General features: G+C 38.4%; 2 protein-coding genes across 2 annotated transcripts; both read right to left on the bottom strand.

The window, feature by feature from the left end:
* Window positions 1-3,765: 3,765 nt before the first annotated feature.
* LOC126366934 (uncharacterized) lies at window positions 3,766-4,543 on the bottom strand. Its single transcript, XM_050010278.1, has 2 exons — window positions 4,512-4,543; window positions 3,766-4,459 (listed from the first exon to the last, which is right to left on the bottom strand). Exons 1-2 carry the CDS (start codon window positions 4,541-4,543, stop codon window positions 3,766-3,768), a joined length of 726 nt encoding a protein of 241 aa, XP_049866235.1.
* LOC126366831 (uncharacterized) lies at window positions 4,317-7,526 on the bottom strand. Its single transcript, XM_050010135.1, has 3 exons — window positions 7,491-7,526; window positions 5,383-6,976; window positions 4,317-4,459 (listed from the first exon to the last, which is right to left on the bottom strand). Exon 2 carries the CDS (start codon window positions 6,971-6,973, stop codon window positions 5,390-5,392), a length of 1,584 nt encoding a protein of 527 aa, XP_049866092.1. The 5' UTR covers window positions 6,974-6,976; window positions 7,491-7,526; the 3' UTR covers window positions 4,317-4,459; window positions 5,383-5,389.
* Between the last annotated feature and the right edge of the window lie 14,228 nt (window positions 7,527-21,754).

Here is a 21,754-nt window from a genome sequence, read left to right as displayed (position 1 = left end):
TATAAAATCACGAAGGCTTTTGTTTCCACTTAATGTATTTTTGTGGGGCTCAACCCATAAGGGAAAGCTGGGTAATCGAGTACGAATGAAGTCTGTACCTCTATTTGAATATAAAATGTTTCAACGTCTGTTAGGTAACGAGTTTTCGTGACCGAAGTAATTGAGTATTTAGGTTTTAAATATCTCAAGGTTGCTACGTTTCAAAATTTTCGATTAATAGTGAATACTTGCGTATATAGGTTGGGTGTTTCCCGTACGTCCTATCAATCGATCCAGTGAGACTCTTTATTTAATTTTGTCAGTTAAAAAGTGAAAAATAAATCTCTTGACCAATCGGCTGAACGGAAAACACCCCATGTTTTGTCAGTAAAGCTAATGTCTGTCGATGTTTACTTTGTTTTAGACTGCCACTAGGCGGACGAGAAACGATACAATGATCACTTATAATATTATAAGATGTACTTGAGAACAAAATTTCCTGCTGATATATTATTGTTTTTTTTTAAGAATTAAAAAAAAATCCCCGGCCATACAGGTTGTGAGAATCTGCTGTAGTTTTAGGCGGATGAGACGTTCGATATATAAAAATTGACGATTTAAAGTGTAACTATGTTTGAAATTGAATAAGAATAAGAAATAATACTCCGCTAGTGTAATGGGTTCGTTTGGACCAGGTCAGATTCAAAACACTTAAGCGCCTAGTTGTATGTGACGAAGTTAAGTATGTTTCTGAATATTTGACAAATAATTGAATAAGAATAAGAAATAATACTTCGCTAGTGTAATGGGTTCGTTTGGACCAGGTCAGATTCAAAACACTTAAGCGCCTAGTTGTATGTGACGAAGTTAAGTGTGTTTCTGAATATTTGACAAATTGTATTCTTTTATAATTATTTTGCTTAATTGAGTTTTTAAAGTAAAGTTTATTTTATTATTTAACGGGATTGGCCTCTTCAAGTTGTTGTCAACTTAAAGTCGAAGAGGCCAATTCCGTTAAATCTTCTTAAAAACACCCGAGGCGTATTATAAAGTCATCGAGGTAAATAGGTGCAAATGTAGTTCAACATTAAAACGGTTCCAAGGAAATTTGCATGTGAACTAGGAACAAGTTTTAGCACAGACCAGACTCTTACAGCAACTGTATACTTTCCCACTTCCCAGTAAATGGTAATTCGTTAACATATAGTCGATATTATGTTAAACGAATTTGTTTTCTTAAATTCTTAGTACTACTATACTATAATATTATTTTCTTTATGACCTTATACATCTAAGCGTGATATAACATACTATAACATGAACAGCTTATATACGTCCCACCGCTGGGCATAAATCTGCCTCAAACAGAGGAGGTATGGACCATATTCCACGACGCTTCTCCAGTGCGGATTGGTGGAGGTGTTTTTACAGCTAATAGCCGGGTCCAACGGCTTAACGCACCCTCCGAAGTTCGGAATCATCTTACTTTTTCAAACAATCAGGTGATTCAAGCCAGTAACCTTACCAAACAAAGGACAGTTTCACTGGTTTCGACAATGTTCCCATCGGGAATCGAACCTGGACCTCCACATCATGAGCTTGACGCTCTAACCATTATACCAAAGAGGCTGATATTTGTTATAAGAACTAAAATCAAGACTCTAAACTACTTTGTGTAAATGTTCTCTAATGATCATAAGCTGTACGTCGTAAGTAATTATACGTACTTAAGTACCTATTTATTTCTTCTTCTAGTGTATTTTGTAATACCTAAGGGTTTGGAAAGATTATTAAGAAATAATGTGGGTAGGTATATGTAAGTAGTAATAATTATTATTATTTTAGGAAAGGATAAAAGTGCGCTTATCTTTTATCTTTTTTCTAGCAATGAAATAGAATTGCATGTTGAAGCATGAATAGAATAAACGTTAAATATCAAAGTCAGAGTATTAAAATCGTGCTACTACTATAATTATAGAAGCGTTTTTCCCCCGAAGGGTAAAAAACGTATATTTAGGTTTCAGCCGTAAGGCTTGACCCACTGTGAGATAACCCTTTTGAAACATCAGCGCCATCTAGTAGTTTATCGTGGAAACATACGGGTGTATCCGCTTCCGGCGGCGAGTCAGCGCAGTGGCAGGGAACGTCAGTTTAATTCCTCAGTACAAGTTTGAATTGAGGCGAGAAGGCTTAACAGCCGGCAAGTAAATTAATATGTGGGTCAAGCCTTACGGCTGAAACCTAAATATACGTTTTTTACCCTTCGGGGGAAAAACGCTTCTATTTAGGTGTTCGAGCCTTCGGCTTGACCCACTGTGAGATGTTTAATATCTGCCGGTGCTGACTCTGCGTACTGTGACTTAAATGATTATTAGATTTAGATTCAGTTGACAGGAGTAATTGAAATGCATCATGAATAGTAAAGTACATATATAAGTTTAATCAACAAATTAGGTAACAAAAAGTACTTAGTAAAAACAATAAATTATTTCAAAATAAACTCAGTCAGTCTTATGATAATTTGTACTAATTAGTAATCACATGAAAAGTTTATCAGTCGATCCTATATAGGGGTAAAAGACCGTGACATGCTTGCAAAAGGCGTGGAAACAGTGTTCTCCCTTGGTTCAATATTTTTGAAATAATGATTCAAGAATGTCTGCGCACTACGCCAATTTCCTTTGCGTAGAACCTCATCCATATCCAAATTTCTGTTGGTCCAGTTATCTGTAGCCACAGCCGATCTGAAGCTACCTGGGGAACCCCTGATTTTGGCGTCTCTCAAGATTGATCTTAGCCAGCCAGCTATGACTGATCTCGATGCAGCTTTTACTCTGCCTCTTGTTGTAATAAACAAGTTTGTTAAAGTCGCGTCCGCTCTTCGACGATGATTGGATACTCTCATGAGTATAGGTATCCAGTGGCAAAGGTTGAAATTGAGTTCATCATGCTTCGAGAGGCTCCAGCCCGACTGCCGATAGTTACAGTTATCGGTTTTTGAGCCAAAACGTGGCCAGAAAATAATTTTACTTTCTGCGATGTGACAGTGGTCTGCATCTATATGCAATAGTGTTAAGTCGTGTATGCGTCGCCCCGATGCTAGAAGTAGTAAGGTAGCTACACGTTGAGATACCTGGAACAGATTTGCGTCGTCTATGCGTGTTTGTGAAATCCAGCGCAAAAGATCTTCTACGTTCCATGTTGAAGGCGCTCTTTCCGGTGGTCTTCGTAACAGAATAGCTTTGATTGTCTTCTTCACTAGCGGATGATCGCTCAATGGTGCTGTCAGACTGGGTTTTGTAAAGGTAGCCACCGTGGACTTGTGAACAAGTATAGTTTTGGGTGCTAATTTTTTAAACTCGTGCAAGAAGATTAAATATCGGGCCAAATCGCTAGGACTAGGCGTTGATGAGGATACATTTTTGTCTGCACACCACAAGAGCCAGTTCTTCCATGCTGGGCGATAGGTCTTCATCGTAGACTTCCTCCAAGCTGTTTGTAAGAATTCACGTTCACTGTCGTTCCAGCCTATTATTTCGTCGGACCAGCCCGTATTCGCCAGGCCTCCAAACACATGTTCTGTACGTTGCGAGGTGGTAGGTTGGTTCGAAGATCTATCAGATGAGCTTTGAGATTCCGGATCTGGTAAGGTGCTCGTACTGCACGCTTTTTCACCTCTGCTCTCCAGAATGCTTTCTCCCATTTCGGTGCTATTAGTATATAGTGGCCGAGGGAAGCATTCAGGTGTTGCAGTACTCGAGGAATTAGAGCCGGGGGGGGAAAAACTCAACCCAGGTCGTAATTCCACGGTCTGCTGAGTGCGTCCGTGAACTCGCTCATGGTGTCTTTCTGGTCCTCGCTTACGTATCTGGGGACTACTGCGGACGCGTTTGTCGCAAACAGGTCGATTGTCGGAAGCCCCATCCTTTGGAAAATTGCTTGCTGGGTCATTGAATCGAGGTGCCACTCCTGTTGAGTTTTCAGTCTGGATAAACTGTCGGCAAGACCGTTGTACCTGCCCGGTAGATACTTTGGTACTATTGTGATCTCGTGCAGTAGGGCTAAGTTCAAAATTTTGGTTGCGATGTTCAGGAGAGTCATGGATTTTGTACCACCTTGTTTTCGTATATACGAGGCTGCAGTCCGGTTGTCTGTTTGAAACAAAATGGTTTTTCCTCGGAGTTGTTCCGACTCTCTTTGCAGTACTTCTAATAGTGTCCAAAGCTCTTTTCGATTGCAGTGCCAATGTACCTGAGAGCTGTTCCAGCAACCTGACAGATGTTTGTTGTCTACTATTGCGCCCCAGCCGATGTCCGAGGCATCGGTGGCTACGAAGGCTGATGGTGGGGCAGTTTGTATTGTCGACGTTTTTGTCAAATTTTGAAGCCACCAGCGCAGTTCCTGTTTTACCTGGTGTGGTAATTGAAAACTCCTGTATTTTTCTGTGTCTGGTAGAGATTTTGCTGCGATCTGGATAAGTCTGCAATGAAGGAGACCCAGTGGGATTACATTGGTCGCAAAGTTTAGTTTACCCAACAGCTGTTTTGCCTCCATCCAGCTCCATTTGTCTTTGCGCAGCGTGTTTAAAATGGATGATTCTATATTAATAATTTTAGACAGTGGCAAAATCTTTTGATTTAATAAGGTATCCCAGTCTATACCTAAGTATTCTATTCGAGTCTTAGGCTGTAGATCAGTTTTATCTGCGTTGATGTGCCAACCCAGATCTTTTAGAAATTGAACGGTCCAGTTCGCCTGGTTCGCTAACAATGTAGCGTCGTTATTCATAAGTAAAAAGTCATCGAGATATACGATAACTCTGATTCCCCTTTTACGGAGTAGTGAAGCTACCCAGTTACTAATTTTACTGAAGATAGATGGAGCGCTTGACAAGCCAAAGGGTAGGCAGTTCATGTTGTAGATTTTACCATTGAATGCCAAGGATAGGTATCGCCTGTGTGATTTGAGTATGGGGATGTGGTAATAGGCGTTTGAAATGTCTATTTTTACCAGGGAGTCTCCTTTTTGTATTACTTGGGAGAGCTTCCTAAGGCTTATTAGTCGAAACTTTGGGGGATGGACAAAGGAATTTAGGCGTTTCAGATTAAAGATCAGTCTGTGAGAACCGTTAGGTTTTTCTCTTAAGAATATAGGTGATAAGTAACCACTCTTAAAAATGTTTAAGGGAATCGCACCCATGTCGATCAGTTTGGAAATTTGTTGGGTCATAGCGTTCGACGCCCTGTTTTGAAATTTTTTCCCATTTTTAGACGATAACGTCGTATGTGGCGGTTTACAAATAAAGGGTATACGGTAGCCTCTAACGACACTGAGGATCGTTTCTGAAGCGCCTAACGATTCCCACAGACTAATCCTTTCTCCGAGCCTCCCTGCGCGAAATACCTTAGATTTAGGGTTTTTTCGTTGAGTTTTGATTTTGACCTGTTCTAGGTTTGTTGTTGTTTCCTGAGGTTTCTTGTTTTGGACGAAAATTCTTCATCGGTGGCTGCTTCCTATTGTAAGCTTTCCCGTTTTGAGATTTACTTTGACCCTTTGAAGTGAAAGGTTTCTTTCCGGTTTTGAAGCCGGGAGTTGTCTTCCTGGGGAAGAACTTGTGTGCCCCCCCCTGATTTTTCACCACTTCTGATAGTTTTTCGTCATCGAAGAGGTGTGTATCTGAAGGCGGGATGTCATGTAATATCTCGTTAAGAATCTTGTTCGGTGATTTGTAAATCTCCCGTCGCAGCTGAATTATTTCGGCCCTCCGGCCACATGTGTACTGAAGGAGACCATCGGAGATTTTCCGAAAAGTGCTGTCGGGAGCCAGGAGGTGCTTCTGTATATCCTGTTGAGCCTTTGCATCTAATGTTTTACAGATCTCTTGGAACGCTTTCCTCTGTAGGAGCAATCCGTGTGTTATTGCACCTAAAGTGAGATCTGTTTTTTCTAATTGTGCAGTTGAGTTCCACGAAGGCGTTGATGTAGCCAGGAGGTTGTTAACCTTGAGTGCTCCAAATACTGGGGTAGCGTGGAACGTTTTTTGTACTTCGGCGTAGCGTACATTTTTCCAACCCTCGTCATTAAGTCGTTGGCATCTACGCCCCTGTTCGACTAGCCGATGGTCAGCCTTTGCTAATTTTGGTTCTGCTTCAACTGTTGATGGTGTGAAGTCATAATTGAATAAATTTTCGACACTGCTAGCTGCTTTTAATGCTGCTAGCTTTTTTTCAGCTTCTGCAATTTGTGTTGTCAGCAGTGCTTCCTGTGTGTCTTCGGCGTCAACGGCACTTTTTGGGATAACGTTAAGCGACGGTGCCGAAAAATTTGTATCAGAAAGTGTGCTTTCGGCATCTGATTCGGATTCATCCGCGATACTTTGCTCGCTTCTTGACGATAGGGTAGAAATCTGAGCGGCAATGCCTTCGATTGCCTGAGTCTGATTTGCGAGAAGGTCTACCATTTTTTCAAAAAATGACTGCTGTAGTTGGGGATCACTGGGATCTGATTCGCGGCGAGGTGTTTTGGCAGCCGACGAGCAGCCAGGTTGAGGTGACAACGAGCTCCGTTTTCTTGGGGAGTTCCCTCTTACAGAGGTAAGCTGGGGTTTCAGTGTTTTTACTGTATGCATGAAGACATCATACGACTCTTGATGAATTTCCTCCATAATTTTGTGCGGAGCGTACAGAAGCGCTCGTCCTAGTGGCCACTGAAGCATCATCCTTTTGATTATGCGGTATTTTTTCTCGGAGAGGGAACAGTCATCCGGTGAGTATGCCAGAGCTAGCCTTGCGGTAGGGACGGCGAAGCGTAATTTTGCTTCAACAGCCGGTGAGATTGATTTTCCGAAGAGGTCTGAATAGGATACATTTTTCACCCCCCATGAACGCCAGCCGTCCGGGTATGTATCATCAAGGATATCGACGGTTCGTTGAAAAAAATCCTTTCGATCTTGAGGGATTAGCTCACAGAGAGCACCCATTGTTGTTAGATCCATGGCCTGAGAAAACAAATGAAACACCATTTGTAAGAGTTTACTTTAGGTTTGTCGAATCATCGTGTGATGTATGATGCGACTAAGTGGCCTTATTTAATGCGAGCCGTCGTGCCATCTAGTGCCTCCAGTCGCATCATTTGACGCGACCTGGTCGCGCCATATTATGCGACCAGTCGCACCCTCTGATGCGTCCAGTCGCATCCCTTAACGCGACCCGGTCGCGTCATATTGTGCGAGCGGTCGCACCATCTGATGCGTCCCAACAATGATTGTTGCATTATGGAGTGCATACGTTCTGATACGACTAAAATTCGTAATCAGGTTGTCGTTCGTTGCGAGCCGACAACAACGTTGGGATCATAAATGGGTAGCATGTGCCGAGGGCGACATGTATGTAATTATGTATGCACAAACAATCTTTTGTTTTTTTTTTCTTTGTAGGTTATTTCCCTAATAAACTAGGGACACCCACGAGACGGTAAGTAGATGTGTATATTTCATTATAATTTCTATTTACCTGTGATATTTCGATGTCGTCCTGTGAAGTAGTACTCACTACCGACGACGCCGAGATTCAAAAGCGTACTGAGGAATTAAACTGACGTTCCCTGCCACTGCGCTGACTCGCCGCCGGAAGCGGATACACCCGTATGTTTCCACGATAAACTACTAGATGGCGCTGATGTTTCAAAAGGGTTATCTCACAGTGGGTCAAGCCGAAGGCTCGAACACCTAAATACTGATATTACGCAGTTAAATTATTCAATGTATAATCATATTTTATGTTTAGTTTTTTTTTAAAAGAACGTCTATTGCCCTGTGCCGAGGTTTTTCTTGCAGCTTCTTTTCCCCGGCTATACAGGTTGTGAGAAGCTGCAGTAGTTTTAGGCGGATGAGACGTTCGTTAGACGTTATGTAAAAATTGACGATTCAAAGTGTAACTATAAATAAATAATATATATTAAGATATTTTTGAATTTGAATTTGTCTGTATCATTAGTTATCCGTAGCCATGCTAATCCACCTGAATTCTTTCACTCTTGACTCCCACTATGAGGTTACAGGTTCGTTTTCGAATCCCTGCACAAGCCTAACAACCAATGAGTTTCAAATTCATGTTTGGATCATAAAATGATTATTACGTGCTCAGCGGTGAAGGACAACTTTCTTGAGGAAAACCACATTCCCGAGAAATGCGTTTCGGAGGTATGTGACCTAACCTGTATAGGGCTGGCTTTGGAACCCTTGACTATTATAGACAAAGCACAACCAATCTGTAGTCTGCACTGGAAACATGAGTCCCATGTAATGAGCTAAAACCAAAACCGTTGTTTTTCATCGGACCTGTTTCACGAAACAGAGAGAATTTTGGGGTTGTTCATTATTAGAAAACTTTTTAGACAAATCACTAAACAAAAGGTTGCGGTGAACCGGACTCGTAAATCTTCAAATGAGAGCGTTGTTATAGTTTATTATAATGTCTAGTGTCTTTTCTTTATAGTCATAATAATAATTGTTCAGTTTTTCATTGTAGTTATGAAACATGATTAATGAAATGTTATTTTACTGTCAATTAATTGTGCGTCATACATTATCCGTGCGCCATCTGTTCAATTCTTGTCCTTGCTTTCTTAAAACACTAGGTACTTATGCGACCTTTTTATCTGTAAGTATTATCATTATTAGTTTTCTTTTCTAAAGAATAACCTAGGATAAAAGAGAAGGTGCAGGTCGTGTCGTATCGGGAGGTGAAGGTTTTTTTCGGGAAGAAGAGAGGAATGGCGGTTACTCCACCGACAAGAGCGCAGCTCTTAAATAGAGAGAGAGAGAGAACCTAGGATATTTCATGCTGTTAAATGTTTCAAGTCGAGTAGGAAATTAGTTCCTGTCTAAAGCCTCATCGCCACCAGAGGACATTTTGTCGCACGATTATGTATTCCCGGGGACATCGGACGATATCACCCCACATCGCACGATATGTAATCTCGTGAATTCGTCATAAAGTTGGAGAGAGAAGTAGTTGTGTTCAACCAAACGCAATTTGTACCAAAACCGAAACGCAAGTGGTACAAACTTCCAATTTGACAGTTGTCATTGAGTAACAATCTTAAAAGGTTAACCTATAATGCGCGCGGAAATACTACAGACTTCTAGCGTCTATTCCTACAGTCGGAGTAGCATGTGCTTTGAGTTCAACGTACATATGCTAATCACTATGAGAATTACCTTCTGGATGTAGTGTGTCCATTTGCATGAGAAGTGAGCCAGCCATGTCTGCTTGTAAGGCCTTCATGGCAAAACTATTTAAATGTCTTACTATCTTTATTCAATTTCGTAACACGCCGCGCCTTAAGCTATGATTAAAAGTTCCTTCCTCACTTTATGCATTAGAAGAGCATAGAGTATGTTAAACTTGTGAATTGTATTTCGAATATTAAGTACTAGTTGTTACCCGCGACTTCGTTCGTGTGAAACCATAGTTTTACAACTTAGTTTCATACAAACTTTGCCACCCATTTTTACCGCTTTTGCAAAATCCTGTCATAGTGAGCATTTACGTCCTGAAATCCAAATTCTCTATGCAAAATTTGAGACTTATAGCACTTGTAGTTTTTGAGATTTTGTGATGAGTGAGTCAGTCAGTCAGTGATTGCTTTTTATTTATAGATTCTTCAGATAGATTATTATGTTCTTCAAAGCTAGTTATTGTTCTGGTGGATAGTAATTAAGCTAAGAGCTGATAAAATTCTTTAGCATTGTACGCGCTGCTGTCTGAAATTTCATGTTTATAGCGAATAAGTATTACACAATAAGGTGTATTTTAGTTATGTTAATTTTAAAAGCTGTGATGACGCCATCAGAAGAATTTTAATAAAATTCCACATTTAATTGAAATATCTGACAGCGCGTATGATGCGGAAGAATTTTAATCGGCTTCAGCATTATCTGTATAGGTACAATGCTTATGCAATATTATTATTTTGATCGTACAAATCGTAGTGACGAAACCTGTAGATGACATAAATCGTTTCAACTGCTGTGAAATACTCTCTGAAATTGCAAAGGAATGCCGTGTTCATATCCTTGAGTCAGACATAATACTCTTCAAGTAAATCTGGTTTCCGTAAGGCATATTTCTATTTTTCTTATTGCTTATTAAAACCCTAACCACCTTACAAAATTGAATCCAATTATCATATAATTCGACTGAACTTTGCTTGGCTGTCAAATTTATCCCTGGTTTATTTTTTGTTTGTAAGGTGGTAAGGGTACAACTTTATTTCAAGTAGGTAAGGAAACAGGTAGGTAGTAAGTAAACAAAAATGTATTTAGGAGACTCGCTAGGTATTATTTGGGTGAGAGCCGTCAGCGCTCCCTATTTTTAAGTAGTTATTGTCATATACGGCAAATTAACAAACTCACCTTGAAAAAATATAAGTTTAAAAAGTAAAACGCGACTACGGAAAAATCACGCTCTAAAAACTATGAAAGAAGAAAATACTCTCCAAATAGTGATGTTTCGTAGTCGTATGCCGTGGTAAGCAAACTTTTCGGACAGATTGGCATTCGACCACAGATATCTCCTAAACATCACTATTCGGTTGAATTTCAGAAAAAAAAAATCTCTGAAATTCATACTTTTTAGAGCGTGATCTTTGCGTAGTCGGGTTTTAGTTTTTATTTATTATTTATTTATTTATTATTATTAAGCCTTAAGTATAACATTAGTTTAAATGCAATGTCCTGCAAAATTGCATAAGCAATTTGTCTGCAGGATCACAGTCTTGCTCACTTGGTTAAATTACATTAAATTAGAATTAAAAAAAAAATAGGTAAGTACGTGCTAAATTAAATCTAATAAATATTTTTTTAACTTATTTTCAAACATTTTTGGCTCATTTTTAATGTTCTCAGGCAAACTGTTGATGAGATAAGGTATGCGCTTACTTAGGGTCCTATCCCCATAATAATTGTATACTCTCGGAACAACCAGTTTGCCTGAGGCCATTGATCTAGTATTATACTTATTAACTATTTTATTTACTGTTACAGATACATTTGGTTTATTGTGATTAAGTACTAATAATAAATATTTATGTTTCAAACTGACAGGTAGAATTTTGCAAATTTTGAATAGCATTCTATAGTTATCTTTACATTTATTTTTAGTTTTTTTATTAACAAGGAGTTTTAAAAATCTAATTTGCATATTTTCTAGCTTTTCTATATTCGTTTTGGTTGTAAGACCATAACAGTTAAGAGCATAACCTAAGATAGAATCGACTAATGATTTGTATAAACACTTTAAGGTACTAGTAGGAACTTTATAGCTTAAATGGTAGAACTTACCCAATAATATTTTTAATTTACTATAAATATAGTTGACGTGATCAGACCAAGAAAAATGTTCATCAACTTTAATTCCCAAATAAGTGACACATTTAACACGTTCTATTTTTCCAAGATGAGTTTGTAATCCACCTGGAATGCAAATTACTTAATGAAGGGGATGTCCTCACAGTTGCATGAAGTAATATTGTTATGCATACCCACCTATTAATAAAATAGTGTTTCAAGGATAGGAAAGATAATAAAGAATGCTTCGTAGTTTTAAACGACACAATGAATGAAAGAGGATTTAAGTGATGAAAGAATATAACCAGAATTCAACGGCTCCGCACAACTTTACACCGTATTATTATTCCTTATTCTATGCTGACACTTCCCCCTCTAGAACGCTTCATTACTTACCACATTTATTGTGTGCAGAAAATTTGTATGTAGAATTGTATGTAGAACATAATGATAATAATAACGCTATGACAGATTCTTATTACGAAACAAAACCTCCAGAATAACAATATCCTTCATCTATATAAAAAGATTCTACGAATTGCAACAGGAAAAAGTAATAACTTTAATCCATTGATAGGGGTGGTGCTAAACGAAGCGGTGCCCTTTTGTTGTGCCTCGTTCAATCAGTACCAGCTACTTAAGTGATTGATTTTTAAAAGTCCGTGCTACCAGTCCGCTGGTACCATTACCTATATTTACCTCTTATGTTCTCCTCGCCGCACCCTATTGAGGAAAATACATTAGCATACAGTTACTGGATAAGTAACCAATGAAATGGTTTACATTTTTGCCGTATAGTTTCGCATTGCGGAAAATATAAAGATTGTTTATTCCCATAAATATGTTTGGCGGCGAAGAGAAGCTGCCGCCAAAGGATGTTTTCGGGGTACCGAGGTAGGACTAGGGATCGACGATCCAACAGTGTTGTGTTGGAAATCGTATATGCGTCTTGCTGTGTAAACTTCGATATCGCGTTTCACGATTGCTTGAAGACTGCATTATTGAATGTGGCGCCATCTGTTGCATGTGAGCGGAACTAGGTGGCCCACTAGTTGGGTCCGCTACATATGTCATAAAAAGTGGCATATTTTATGTACTTTAGAAGCGGATTTTTAGTGAAATATTTTGGTATATATTTACCGTGATTGACTTGATATGACAACTTGATAAGACTAATAAGGAAATTTGATAAGAAGCGTATAGCCTTATCCTCACTAGATGACATTTATCGACCGACATGTGTTCCTGAAACATTGGATTGGACAGAAGTAACATTGGGCGAAATTTGACGACGTCGTGCGATATCTCCGGGGACACATGTCGCGTGGCATGAAGGAAATGATTATATTTGTTTACCTTTGTTTACTTAAAAACGTTTTATAATTTTCTACGTTTTCCTCTTTAAAAACAACCGTCCGCCATTTCCCTGTCATTCCGCAATTCCTCTAGTAGGGACGATGCTTAAGGGGTTTTTTATCATATTTCTAGCTGGCCCTACCTAGCCCTGAAACATTTTTTATTATAAAAAGTCAATTAACGGCTATTACCACTGGTTTTAAGAATTACAAAGGACATTTTTATTCCATTTTCTTTCAGGGGGTCTAGCCACAATGTTTTTTGATTTCATTATCAAAATTCATTAAAAAAATATATGGTTTTGACATAAACATTCGCGTGGAATTCGTAAACTCATGTAAATCGACAATAAATAAAATTCAGCGTCCCGTGATAAGCAAAAAGCTTTTTGCCGCGTTTTGAAACTATTCCAAAGAAATTATGTCTTCGGAAAGACCTCGATGTCACGAACATTGTTCTCTTTGCAATCGATGATCCCTTTGTGGTCTGTAACATTAATCTTCATAAATTACCCACATTTCATTAATTTTATTACGTAGTGATTTTATAGAGCCATAGTTGTTGGGTTATTAGGTCATACAAGCAGCGTATTTTTATTGAAGGAACATAGTAAACCGTTTGACCTAATTGCAGACTTAATAAACCATTACCTGAAGCTTGCTTGCTTGTATATTATTACCTTTATCAGTAAATAAATCGCCCTTTAAAGTTGCTGTATTGTAATATTTAAAAAATGTGTTTACATTTGAAGTTACCAAACTACTGCATTGCAAGTTTCTGGTTCACTTTATGGTCGAGTTTTTGTTTCCACTTTTCTTTTATTTGTAATAAAATAACAAAAGCGTTAAAAAAAAATTCTGCATGCGTCAAAAAAATATCCGATAAAACTTATGCCAATCTGTAAACTGTATAATGATTGGTCACTCTCGGCAATTGATCATCAACAATCTGGTTCTTTTCACCTTACTTTATAAAAAACAAGTTTTATAAATGGTATTTTTATAGGAACTTATACCAATCCGTCATTTGGGTTCCACATGTATCTATCTAATTGATGGCTGTTTAAGTTTTATTTTTTGCCTATTTAGTTACTTCCTGTGGGTTAAAAAGGCCACATCGAAGCAATTCATCTAAAAAGCAATAATGCTTTTTGACATTATTTTGTTGGTATTGCGCACTTATCTTTATAAGCGCAAATGTCAAATTGCTTTTCGATGGATTGCTTCGATATTGCCTTTTTAGCCCGCCAGGGCTGTTAAAGATGTCTAAAAAACATTTATAAATCACTCAATGGAGGGTTACCATTAATACACTCACTATGACTTAAGGTTATTGTGCCCAAATAACTATTAATATGTCGCGAAACTGACACCAGGGACAAAAATGCTGTTACAATACTGCATAAAATATCCATTACCAACAAACAATGGCACTTTACGATATCGAATTCATTCTCACGGGATAACCGATTCGAACGCAATTTGTGACTGCGAAGGGTTCTATGTACACGGAATTCATAATAATATTTACGATAAATATGTTGCTACAACGATGTTACTGTTTCATTTCGAATCGTAAAAATGTTGTCCCTAATATTGTTTCTTGGGAGGTATATTCTGAAGGTTCCTTATGTGAAAATTGGTGCTTAGTATTGGGGATATGTAGGTAAATCTGTGCGTGGAAGTTGAGTTAATTTTATTAGTTTTCAGATTTAATTATTTTCTCAATATTTAGGTGTCATAATAGTTCTTTTTTAAGTGCAGTTTCCATTAACATAGTTGGCTCGACCGTTATAGACGATGACACGGTTCACCGCCTATCACATTGGTCTAACAGAAAGCCCGGTGCGGTATGGGTACTTAGTTCATCTTGCGATGTATGTATCTGACTATCCCGGTGGCGTGAGTTTGTGTATGTGTATATAAAACACATTGTATAGTGTGTGGAGTCACAATATATACCTAGCTTATGTGCCAAATAAAGTCTTTTGCTATCTCAAATTACAGGCATAAAAGGTTTTTCTCGATAAAAGCATTTTGCGGATCAAACAAAGTGATATGGTTTTACTTTTGACTTCGTATCCTTTCAGCCTGACGTATATCCTACTGTAAGATCTCCAATACCTCGGGTCTCTTACTTTTCTATCGTTTTTCGACATAAAGTTAAATCTAGTCACTCGACACAGGTATGTATTTGGGGTGTTTGAAAACGAAAAATACATGAAAATACAAATTAATTGACACTTTTGGAATATTCGTTGGAAACACAGCTTTATTTTAGACATTATTTCCTTGCTTTTAAGTAATTTGGTAGCGTTGGGTTCAATATCTGGAGGTTCATGTTCGATTCCCGATGAAACCACTTTGTGCGACTGTCCTTTGTTTGGCAAAGACATCGCTGTTTGAATCACCTGATTGTCCGAAAAAAGTAAGATGATTCCGCGATTCAGAAGTCACGTTAAACAGTTGGTTCAAGGCTACTAGCCTAAAATATCTTCACTCCGCTAACCCTCAGTAAAGCAGCAAATTTAAACAGAAATTTAAAAAACCCTTCCAAAATGTTATATTAGCAATAAACCGACAGAATTAAGTTGATAAGTATATGAGCGCGATGCCTATTTTATTGGCCGGGGTTAATTTTAAAATTTTGCTGTCCATCGCGTGTTTACCTCTCAAATGCAGAGAAAATATGCATGGAATACGAGCAATGCTCGAAAGTTTCGTTTCTATAATTTTATGTCAAAAAGTAATTATTTTCCAGATATATTAGTTACTTCGCGTGTTTTTGAAAGAAAATTGTTATAAAATAGTTATACCAGTGATAAGTGATCCCATTATTTTGAGAATTCACAAGATCACTGCGATTTATGCACGTAATTATAGCGCAAGGTGGCATTTTGACCATAATGACATTAATAAGTACAGACAGCTGAGTGACTGACATGCGAATAACAATTTCCTACAAATTTGCTCAGGAATTGGTGTCACACGCCCTACACACGCCTCATAAGCATAGAGCAACACGGACCTCCGCGGACCGCTCGTAACATATCTTTTACTTTCTAATATCTACATTTATACTATTAGTTCATAAAACACAATTCCATAACATAAACGATTTAATCACTCACCTGCTTTACGTGCCTATTAACATTTTTACGAATTCGCACCACTTTTGTGCTATGTAGGTATTCGATATTTGAATATTTCTCAAATATTCAAATTAACGTTTTGGAATCAAAGGTTTAAATATTTAAAATAAATGTATTAATTGTTTGTATAGTTCAATTTATGGGCCTCAAACTCCTAATTACGGTCCTGCTTGGAGTCGATACGCTTTCAAAGGGTGAAGTGTTGGGCCATAACTTCTGGTGTTGGGATATCTCCAAGCATGGCCTATTTCTGAATAAATTACGCTCGAGATCGAGTCTATTGGGAAGTTTTAGCACCGGTCCCAGTCTTGAATAGGTTTGGAATTCATTGCTATGATACCAACAAAAGGCGTTTCATGGCTTTCTATCTGTTTCTTAGATACTGTGTTGATCACGATTCGTTAATACCAATCTGGCGTCGGGCACATCGCTCAGCCGCGACATTTCTCCAGCAAATTGCAATCTGTAGTAGGTTGCGACAAAAAAAGACTCCTACTATTCATACTTGGTGGACAACATTAGTTCTTTATTATTAAATGTGAATAGCCTGTTAAGTACTCGCCTCACTCCTGCTGGGCATAGACCACGCTGAATCAGTGCGGCTTAGTGGAGGTCTCAACACGTCCTTTTAATTATTATTCTTTACTATTATGAAAAAATACGAAGAGTAATTACGTAATTACAAGATTACATTTTTGCTACTTTGAGCCAAAATATTTGACTACAGAAATGTAAAAGAACACAATATTTCGACGGCAAACCGGATGTAACACTGGATCCGGAAACATCTTGTAAACGTACCCACCCGGAAACGGAAGTTCCGAAGGTTCTACAATCTACGCATATTCGAGAATCAATATGCGTAATGTTATGGATGCTACTCATCTTTCCATTTACCTAATATTCACCTACTGCCGGAAACTACTACCTACTGTAAGTACGAACTCGTTACATAAGCCATGAAGGTACCTATGGCGGCTCAATAATAACCCTGACACCAGGGTTGCTCAGGCAGATTAACGACCTCCCACACGACAGAAGAAGAAAAAAGTCTCCTAAGTAAGTATTTCATAAGAATGCTGATGTCAACTTTACATGTAAGAACTAGATTAAGAAATTGTATGTTGTTGCAATAACCTAGTTTAAGATTTTAGATGTAAGCAATTTATTATTGCATTAGGTCAGTATATAAACATAAGTAACTAGCTCTAAGATGTTCTTTACACTACGTTCTCTTGAATAAACGTATCGTGTCTCCCGGAGTCTGTGTCTCAATTATCTACACCTTAATTCACACCCCGGACACATAATACAAACAACATCGTTTCACACAGACACCACACATTGACATTATCAACACGCGCAACTGTGTGTGTGACGTCTGAGGGCTGCCAATTACAATAACTAATTTAATCGTCATTTCAATTAGGTACGTATTACTACTTTACTTACGGAAGATGTTTTTATAATAATCAGTCAATATTATATTTACCACACAAATCCCAAACAAGAAATTTTGAACAGAGACTATGGAAGTCCATTTGCTTCGACCCTGACATACTTCTCTTCCTTCCTACACATTGACCGATCGTTTCATACTCTTGTATGCTTCTCCTTTTTAACCCAATTCAACAAAAAAGGATTTTCCTACAATTCAACATTGCAGTTACAATTAGTCTGTCGGCGAGGGTTATCCATCATAACGAATACATGCAAATAAGTCCTTAACAATCCTGTTTACATTTCGTAGTAAATCCTGTTTGGACTAGTTTCATGGTGTTGTAAAGGTAGCATAAGCTTACATGAATATCTAAGTAGACCCGCATTAATGGAAATGACAGGTGTTTGCGTAGGACCCTTCCGGTCCAGCCAGGTGTGATTTCAACAACCGAAAATTGAAATTTTGAAATAATCGATACGTGATTAAATATTAATAAATAATTTTAAAACTAAAACCCGACTACGGAAAAATCACGCTCTAAACAGTATCATCTCCCTAGCATTATCTCGTTTTTCACAAGGGCCGCTTACCTAACTTAAGAAGCGACTACCTGTCAGACCTTCAAACCCGCGAAGAGATAACCAGCCCAATATAGATTAGGTCACAAACCTCCGAAATGCATTCCTCGGAAATGTGGGTTTCCTCACGATGTTTTCCTTCGCCGATGAGCACGCCGATTTATTCTGAAATTGTTTCGTGTAGTGATGTTTAGAAGATGGCCGTGGTCGAATGCCGCGGTAAGCAAACTCTTAGGACAGATCTTTCACCGCAAGGTTGCCAGGAAGAAATTTCTATCTAGCAATAAGGCCGTCTATTGTACTTCCTCTGTCCTAAAATTGTTCAGTAAAGAGTTTTATATTGTATTGTATTAAATAAAGCGCGTTATCAGATCGAAGCGAGGATAGCCCGCACCCTGAACAATAATGTAACTGTATAAGCAGAGTTTGTTCCGAAGAAGGGCAAGTTGCCACATAATAGATTACAGTGTCACCCCCGGCGACCGTTGTCACCAGACAACAGCTGGGGTTGCCTGTCAGCGCCCTACGCGCAACTATTTTGAGTCTGCCCCTTAATACTGTGTTGCTAGCTTTGGGCACCGAAATTATACTAAAAGGACATAAAAAATAATTGCGCCTCAATGGTTGAATTTATTATATTTCCCACCTGGGTAAGCAGAGACTATGGAATTCCATTAGCTTCGATCCTGTCACCCTTCTCCTGCTTCTTGTTTTTTTTAATTATTATAAACTACCTAGAAATAAAAAATCTCAAAAGAAAGACAAACATACTACTAAATAATGCAAAATATATTAAAAATAACAACCTATTCTTTTATACAACAAACTGTTTTAATATACTTACCTATAAAATTAAGCTAATTAATTTATCCTCATGTAAATTTGGGTAACTCTCGAGGTGATGACAAATTAAAAAAAAGCAATTATGACGTACTTAAGTACAAAAAATATAATTGATAAGTCACTTACTTGTTACTTAGGTTCTGTGATGATCTTGTGACGTAGCGAGTAGGCGCCGCTACTTCAAAAGCGCACCCCTGATGCCGTGCAGCAGCGGTATCAGTACTGGTTAGAGGCCGAGGAAATGGATTCTGGTAGGGCTCCAGCTAGAACATCATCGATTGAGAAATTGGTCGGTGTACTGCGGAACGGAAGGCGATTGGGGCAACCACCGTTCTACACGCCCTATCTATGGAGTAATGGCGATTACTCCATCGACAAGAGCGCAGCTCTTAAATAAAGAGAGAGAATTGATAATATAATAAATAATAAATATAGGACTAATTTACGGCAGGTAATGACATTTATATTTAATTACGTTACTGCCTAAGCTACCTACTAACCTACTAAAGTACATAAATATAATTTTCATAACCCGCCGAAAGAAGTATCCGAAATATCCCAAAATATTCCAAATATCCCTGAATTGGCAACATTCCCCGACCCTAAGCAGATTCTTGTATCGTAATCTGCGAGATTTTAACAAGGCCGTCCTATTGTTGAGAATTTGTTCGAAAAGAATGTTTAAACTGACACTTTGACTTGGAAAGATGTTTGTGTACATGCTGTTTCTTGTTATAACTTTTTCGTGATGGCTCACAACAAACAAATTGTTTTTTTTTTACTTACATTTTTCCCTTTCGTCCTGAGGAGAGTTTGCGTCTTTTACTTATTGTTAGTAAATTTAAATATTCTTTCGGCCGCGTATTTTAATAAAAGGTAAGATTTATTTAAATGATTATAATTATTTGATTTACTATAAGCTGTCACAATAATATAATAGCTATGCTATTTCGTCCCCCTAGCATTATCCCGTTTTTCACAAGGTCCGCTTACCTAAGCTGAAGATCTGACAGGTCCGGTTTTTCACAGAAGCGACTGCCTGTCTGACCTTCCAATCCGCGAAGGGAAAACCAGTCCAATACAGATTAGGTCATGTAGTTCCGATGCATTTCTCGGGAATGTGGGTTTTCTCAAGATGTTTTCGTTCACTGCTGAGCAAACATGAATTCGAAAACAGGCAAGCGTTCTACCAACTGGGCTACCACGGCCCATATTATATTAACTAAGCTAATTACTGATAAGTAATTATTTTTTTGAAAAAAATTGTCAAAGTACTTAGAAGACAACTAACAGTCACTTCTGATACGAAGTCCGGAGACTGTCCAATAAGTTAAAGGGGACTTTATCACTTTGAAGGTTTTACGATATAAATACCTACTTAGGAAATTAAGCAACTTTTATGTTTTTAATCGCTTCCAGTTTAGCATAGTACCTAATGGCAAATAAAATCATAAACATCGATGGCATATAACCAGTAAAAAGGCGCAAAACTTATGTAAAAATATCTTTATTACCTAACATTTAAGCAAACAAGACCAGAGAACAAAAAAGAAAAATTTGAAAAAGAAAAGTAGCCAGTGTCCTTACTATTAAAGAGTTTTTACAACATTCTCGGGAAAGTCACATCACTAGACGTAACTACAGCTGACGCATTGGCTGGATGCGACTTAAACATAGCTGGCGAGGAGTGGGTGTATTGTATTATACACCTCTGCCTACTCTTTTGGGTATATAAGCGTGTTGCTATGTTACATCAATCGCAAAACCGTTTCAACCCGGCTGTAAGGAACATCTGGTGATAATAATTTCGGCACGGGACAGGGTTAAAGGCTTAACATGTCGAGTTAGGAATTCCCTTCGCGACCGTTGTCAAACAACTCTAGCACTCACAGTAACATTGGACTTGATTGTTTGTTAACCTTATCATCAGTGCCATTTTATGACATACTAGTAGGTCTCTCTATATGTAAGAGCTGCGCTCTTGTCGGTGGACTAATCGCCTTCAATGCTCCATAGATAGGGCGTGTAGAACGGTGGTTGCCCCAATCGCCTTCCGTTCCGCAGTACACCAATTCTCAATCGGTGGTGTTCTAGCTAGAGCCCTACCAGAATCAATTTCCTCGGCCTCCAACCAGTACTGATACCGCTGCTGTCAGGCATCAGGGGTGCGCTTTTGAAGTAGCAGCGCTTACTCGCTACATCACAAGATCGTCATAGAACCTAAGTAGCATAGTACTGGTAGGTACTAGTTACTATTAGGTGTAGAAATGATTACCACGTGCTTAGAGGTGACGGAAAATGACGCAAGGAAACCCAATATGAGTTTCTTGTGAGTATCTTTTATTACTTACATGTTATTTTTTTTCGATGTAATCATCTTATAGGTTTATACATTTGGTATATCTTTATTCTAAACAATAAATTCCTTTCCTAAAAAACTCTTCATCCTGAACCTTTAAAATTCCTCTAAAGTATCTACTGCACAGCAGTGATCACCGCATCATTAATTTCAAATTTCAGGCCTATAAGATGTTTTTTTAACCTTAGAAATAGGTAGAAACTGCTAGGACAATGATCCGGTGAATATGGAGGATGTTTCATCAATTCAAACATAGCAATAGCAGCCATCGCAACTTTAGCGAGTTTGCCACGTTGTCACTTACACGTCCAAAATGTTAGGAGGGTGCACAGATGAGAAAAATTGCCTGTTGCACGCTTGCACACGCCTGAGGTGTTTTAAGAGTACCCAGTCGAACATTTGCCTGCTGACCGCCTGCGTTTGTCGTTTAGGGTATTCGGGAAGCGGAAATGTTTATTTAACCTATTTTAGCAATACTTACTAATTTTCTTATTGAGTGGGATTGTGAAATAGTTTCACTTGAAGTAGAGCCAGGGCCAGGCGCCGTCATCGTGTGTTCATATGCCGGGAGATGGTTCCTGCCTCTTACATTGTTTGATATAAAGTATGACCTTACCGTACCGTACGACATACTATACGATTACTGTGCCTAAACATCTGACAAAAAGAAGTGAAATCGCAACAAAAACATGTTCGT

This window comes from Pectinophora gossypiella, chromosome 5 (assembly GCF_024362695.1).
Source record: "Pectinophora gossypiella chromosome 5, ilPecGoss1.1, whole genome shotgun sequence".
NCBI lineage: Eukaryota > Metazoa > Arthropoda > Insecta > Lepidoptera > Gelechiidae > Pectinophora > Pectinophora gossypiella.
The sequence above is the reverse complement of the archived record's forward strand: the minus strand, read 5'-3'. Positions and strand labels throughout refer to the sequence as shown.